Below are 6,212 nucleotides of genomic sequence, written 5' to 3'. Positions count from 1 at the left end.
ATGGAGGGCATTAAATTACTTTTTATGAAGCGCGCTGATTGATTTGTGTACATTAAAAATTCAGAAGATTGTAAATAAATTCTGTTTTATTGTACGCATATGTGTACACATTGTTTTAAAGTGTATCTGTAATATGCTGTAGACTTCATATTTCCATGTATCTGTAGTTCTTTAGACCTTCCCGGATTATCAGGAGGGCGTAGGTTCAATCCTAGCACCGTTGTTTTATTATAATTTAATCTGCCTCGGTGGTGTAGTGGTCAAGACGCTCGCCTCGTAAACAGGAGGGCGTGGGTTCAACCCCAGCCTGTAACGAGGTTTCTTCTCAATATAGGTACTCATAATTTAAGAATTTGATCACAATGATAGTAGGAGCCTCCTGTTGGACTAAAGGGACTCTTAATTCTAGTAGTTTAAATTTCATAGGCCCTATTATTTCATGTTTTGTCTCTCGCTCGACCCGAAGGTGCTGAGTTCGAATCACTGGCAGGGCGGAAATTTCCTGAGCAAACTTTTCCGTTCTAAAGGAGAAGAAAGAGGAGGAAAATGATCACTTATAGGTAGGAGAGAAAGAGGAATGGTAGAAGAAATATAAGGAAAGAGGAAAAAGACCGAGTAAGACTTGCCGGTGGTGTCTTCTTCTTCCGTGAACACGCCGATACGACGGCAGATGGCTTCGGCGGTGGCCTGAAATGAAAATCCCGGGAAGGTGATTACTCAGCCGTATTTTATTTAGGTTAGGTTAGGTATATTATTATTCCTCTCTGTGGCACTTTCGCAAAGGAGATGTGCATTTTCAACATAAACCCCCTGACTCCCAGAGCATATTCCATGGTGTTTACCCACATAAACTCATGTATTAAAACAGTTCCCTTAACATGAGAGACAGACTTTTTAATTCTTGCAATTTTTTCATCAAGAAATAGCAAAATTTCACTCAGAGGAGTACTTAAAATCCAAACCAAAAAGACCTAAGAGCCTCAAATGATATTGAACAGTTGAATTTTCAAAATGTTCCTAACATCCAAAAAATTAAATTTTTTTGATCCATAAGATTGATTAGGTTACAGTTTTCGCACCATAAAACCAATCATATAACAGCCTAAAATTCACAATCCTAATCTATCTTGCGCGAATGACCTACTGCACAGTGTACGTAGAGTTAAAGCGCTAGAAAAAGGACCTTTGTGGCCTGTATAACCGGATAAGTAAGTATTCTGTCTTACCTTGTTATCTCCGGTGATGACAATAACCCGGATTCCGGCGGCCCGACAGCGGGCAATCGAATCGAACACCTCCTTTCGCGGCGGATCCAGCATGCCCACCACGCCGACAAAGGTCAGATTGACCTCATAGGAAGCAAACTTGGTCGAGTCAGCCAAATTCATGTCTTCGGGCTTCAGAGGATTGTCGGCCGTGGCTAGACCCAGACAGCGGAGGGTGTCCCGGCCCGTACCGTACTGACGGGTCAGGTCCAGGATGCGATTCTTCAGAGTGGCGGTCAGAGGGAACTGAAACCGGGAGAGAAGAGGATTAGAATCATTTGTTTTCATATTAGAACTTGATATTCTCATTGAGTTTACCTTTGGTAATCCTAAGAGCATGCTAGCAATGCAATTTTTTGATAATTAAAGCCGGGGGTCACAATTAGAGATAAAACTCAGTTCAAGTTTAACTCTCAAATTAAGCAATCTGATTGCTTGATTTCTTAAAAATCAAACAAATTCATCTGGATGCCTCAGTAACTTTGTGAAGGTCCATATTGAATGTAAAAGTGTAACAGTTAAAGTGTAACAGTTATTTCTCTATCCCACCAAAAATACCCTATACCTCTGACCGTTCTCAAGATATTTTGATCACAGACAGACACACACACACACACCCACGGAACAATGGCTGAAACTTTGGATTTAGGCTCTAGGGACCTCAAATTCTCAAAACGTGTGTTGGCACTAAAATCTAACCATCGAAAATTTGACCCGATTACATTACTTTCCTTCCTATAGGATAAGGAAAGTAAAAATCCCACCAAAAACATAAATGTAAAAAATAAGGCCAAGTTCCTTTCCAAAAATTTCGGCCCTCAATCGTTCTGAGATCTTTACTTTGGTCCAAGTTGCCTGTCCTCTCTCACCTTAACCTGTATCTCCTTCCAAAATCCAGGTCACCTCCGTCCACGGAGAACCATTTTCCCTTAATATTTTTTTTACATTCGCAACTTCTTGCACTTAACTTACTTGGCAAGTTTTTTTTTTTTTAAGCTAGAACATTGGAGGGGAAAAAAACTTTCTCCATGGAAGCACGCAACGCTGCCTAGATCTACATTCCAACAAATTCAGTCAATCAGATTACTTGAACCGAGATTAAAACTTAAACGGAAATTAAGAGTTTATTTATTTTGAAATTTTTGAGCGTAGACAGAAAGGGCAGCGTTGCGTGCTTCCATGGAGAACAAAGTTTGATCAGAAAATTTCAAAGTCGGTGCTTAAACTTCTTTTTGTTTACAACTTGGAAATACTTTAAAAATAAATATAAAAATTAAGTATTTTTTCTAAGAAAAATTACCCTTCAAACTCACCTTCTGGGATCCAATTCTGGCGTGCGTGCATCGCTCCAGGACGCCCTCTGGTGCTCCCTTCACGAACAGTTTGGGTCCAGAGCTGCCCAACTTGGACGACTTGAGGGGTGTACAATACGAGGACATAGATTTGCGGTCCCGGGAGAACTCCAGAGTGAACTCTTTCTTCCATTTGGTTTCCACGTCTTGGCGGACAGCGATGGCTTGCTCGCGACGACCTGAGAAAGAGACACAGTGGTTGGGTGGATTAGAATTAGAATATTATTAGAATATACCTTGTTTATCCTGCTCGAATGAGACTAAAAAGTCCCTTTACCCCAGCAGTCTAAACAAGGTCTTTATGAGTTAAATGACATGGTATAACAAAATTTTAGGACCTTGCTCAAAAAAATAAATTGATGAGCTTTTTTTTTTCAAAATATAAATATATGTTTTTATTTCATAATATGATTATATACATTACAAAACTAAATCAATTTTTTAAAGAAATAAGGAGATATTACCCCTTGTCTGAAGCTCAATACATAATGTATTGAGATTGTGACGAGTAAGGGCGAATCATCAGCCTGAAAAATCAGTTGTAAAAAAAAAAAAAAAATGAAAATAATAATAATAATAAGAAGAAGAAGAAGAAGAAGAAAACTCAAAGTACTCAAATATCTACAGGGAGACATTTAGAAAGAAATTTAATTTATGTTAATTTGGTGTTAAATAAATTGATTATTATTACCTAGGCCGGACTTGGATACATTGAATGGGTTCAGCTTCTCGGCGAGAACGATCAGAGCGGTCTCCGTGGCTTCTCCAACCTGGAACGATAAGAAGTATAAGTACATATTAAGTGAGAGCTACATAGGGAAAAGAGTTGAGAGAATGGAAGTGAGGGGGAGAACATTTTTTTTTTTTTTTTCTAGTTAAGCAAGGTCTTTTTACTGAATTGCTAGATGTATGTATTATTCTTTAACCCATCAAATACACGAGACCTTGTTTAGACTGCTGGGGTAAAGGGACTTTTCAGTCCGATTCGGGCAGGATAAACAAGGCATATTCTAAATAATAATAATAATAATATTGTGTGAATCAAAACCTGGATGAGAAAATTTATCAGGACATGAGGTACACAATAGGGCTGCCTGGAAGAGACTGACCACTGACAAGGAACGCCGACCCTATTTAAATAGGAAAAGGCTAGGAAGAAGAGAAAGAAGAAGATTTAAATTACTTTATTCACGCCAACCCTATTTAAATAGGAAACTAGGAAAAAGACAATTTAAAGTGGCATACACCTATACGTAGGGCAAATTTAAACTAGTTCCTAAAGCCGCCATTTTGATTCAGAATTGAATGTGAAGTTACTTCTACTACTCTTCTTAAAATAAAAAAAAAATGGTTGAGCCATGTTTTCATGAAAAGAGGATTAAAAACAAAATCCTACACCAGCGTTTTAGGCCGATGATTCGTTTTTGAAGCGATGGATGGTGATGTTTTCTTTTTTTATATAAAAAAAACTCTTCGAATTAATAATTTAAGGAATTTAAGGATAAACTCGATTCTCGTTTTTTACCTTTTCGAAGGCTTGTTTGAATTCGTTGAAATCGATGGCGGAATCGTTGCACATGATACAAATCGTGCCCAGCTCATGCAGAGTCTCATAGTCTGCTCCCTTGATCTTGGAACCGTTCAGGAACACGTCACCGATGGGTTCGTAGGTAGATCCGGTGATTTCGAACTCCAAGAATGAGGAATCCGAGCCTTCGATCTTGTCGAAAATGAACATTCTGTAAGCAGGAAATAATAATAAAACAATGGTGCTAGGGGACGTTAAACAGAGGGGACTAGTGTCTGGCTGTGGGACTATAAACAGGGAGGAGAACAGCTAATCCTAACCAGAACAGCTAACCTCTGCTTTTAAAGAATGAGTCCTCACATGATGGTTGACCGCGGTTCAGGACGAGCTAATTAAACATGGCTAGACCCCGGTGTATGACAAAAATAATAATAATAATAACCTTTCTTTATTCTGCCATCACCATTCGGCTACAGCTGGTCTGACAAAGTATCCAACTAAGTAGAAAGGTAAGAATAACAATTATATCCAACTCAATAAGTTCCGACCTTAATATTCATATATTCAACTTGGTACCAACCTTAAAGTAGTGGGGGGGAAAAAAGATTAAGGACACCTACCTGCTCACAGACATCTGGTTGGTGGTCAGCGTTCCCGTCTTGTCCGAACAGATGACCGAGGTGCAACCCAGCGTCTCCACAGACGGCAGTGATCGCACGATGGCGTTCTTCTTGGCCATACGTCGGGTGCCGAGAGCCAAACAGGTGGTGATGACGGCGGGCAAACCTTCGGGAATGGCGGCCACGGCCAGAGCGACGGCGATTTTGAAATAGTAGACGGCGCCCTGGGGGGAGAAAAAGGGTGGTTGGTTGAGTGGTGGGAAACGGAGTTGAGGGGTGGTTGAGAAGAGGTGCAGGGACTTGGATTGGGAAAGGAAGGTCTAGGAATTAAGGTTTATTTGCCCTACGATAATTACCTTAATCCAGGATCCACCATGGGCAGGATCGTTGAAGTGTCCAATGTTGATGGCCCAGACAGCGACACAAATAATCGAAATAACTTTCGACAGCTGTTCACCAAATTCGTCCAGCTTCTGTTGCAGGGGGGTCTTGATCTCTTCAGTTTCGGACATCTCAGTACGGATCTTACCGATAGCGGTGTTCAGACCGGTGCCCATCACAATACCGCGGGCCTTGCCAGCAGCCACGTTAGTACCGGAGAAGAGGATGTTCTTCTTGTCCTGCAAACAGAAAACAAGTGAGAAATTAAATAGTTTTTTTTTATAATAATAAAGGTTTATTTATTGTAGCCTGAACATCGTCTATCTTTGGTTCCTATATACGAGTAAGTACCAATGGTACGTATACCAATGGTACATATAAGTACCAATGGTACTTATATGTGGTAAGAAATTAATGATTTCGCTTCCAAAAAAATCATGAGTTCTCTTTAGTGATGGGTAAATACCCGGGTACTTATTTTTGGGGTAAATACCCTGGGTATTTACCCGGGTAAATACCCAATTTTTATAAATACCTGGGTATTTTCAAGAAGCGCCTCAGTCGAATTGTGCCCGGGAAATTAAAAAAAAAAATCAAGTGACGATGTTTTTTGTTTATTTTTCTTCTTTTTTTAAAATACCCGGGTATTTATCCACCCCCAGGGTATTTACCCACGACCCATCACTAGTTCTCTTCCAAAATATTCGGACCCAAAATTGAGATTTCAAATTCTGGGCCATAGGCGGTATACCTAGGCTATTTTCGATAATATCTCAAGATCAAAGGCGTCGATTGGTACTCGCGGTTCACGTACCTGGTTCACAGCTCGGGGGTCGGGCACAGCGTCCGTGTGCTTGATAACGGACACCGACTCTCCAGTCAGGATACTCTGATCAATACGGATTGTGGTAGAGTAGATCTTGATCAGACGAATGTCAGCTGGGATCTTGTCACCCACTGGAAACAAAAAGGAGGGAACAACAGCGAATGAGTGAAAAGGTTATTTTGGTCCTTCGGGCCGGATTGGACTACATAATAAATATATTTTTTTTTTTTTTTTTAATTG

General features: G+C 40.1%; 1 protein-coding gene across 1 annotated transcript in view; it reads right to left on the bottom strand.

The window, feature by feature from the left end:
* LOC103514384 (calcium-transporting ATPase sarcoplasmic/endoplasmic reticulum type-like) overlaps nucleotides 1-6,212 on the bottom strand; it is a 57,974-nt gene that overhangs the window by 16,729 nt on the left and 35,033 nt on the right. The window contains exons 8-15 of the mRNA XM_026827369.1: nucleotides 5,961-6,103; nucleotides 5,122-5,385; nucleotides 4,766-4,989; nucleotides 4,143-4,356; nucleotides 3,309-3,387; nucleotides 2,579-2,796; nucleotides 1,227-1,511; nucleotides 613-687 (exon numbers count right to left, since the gene is read on the bottom strand). Coding sequence (XP_026683170.1) covers nucleotides 613-687; nucleotides 1,227-1,511; nucleotides 2,579-2,796; nucleotides 3,309-3,387; nucleotides 4,143-4,356; nucleotides 4,766-4,989; nucleotides 5,122-5,385; nucleotides 5,961-6,103 — 1,502 coding nt within the window. The remainder of the gene's footprint in view (nucleotides 1-612; nucleotides 688-1,226; nucleotides 1,512-2,578; nucleotides 2,797-3,308; nucleotides 3,388-4,142; nucleotides 4,357-4,765; nucleotides 4,990-5,121; nucleotides 5,386-5,960; nucleotides 6,104-6,212) is intronic.

Source organism: Diaphorina citri, unplaced genomic scaffold (genome assembly GCF_000475195.1).
Source record: "Diaphorina citri unplaced genomic scaffold, Diaci psyllid genome assembly version 1.1 scaffold1129, whole genome shotgun sequence".
Classification (NCBI taxonomy): domain Eukaryota; kingdom Metazoa; phylum Arthropoda; class Insecta; order Hemiptera; family Psyllidae; genus Diaphorina; species Diaphorina citri.
The sequence above is the reverse complement of the archived record's forward strand: the minus strand, read 5'-3'. Positions and strand labels throughout refer to the sequence as shown.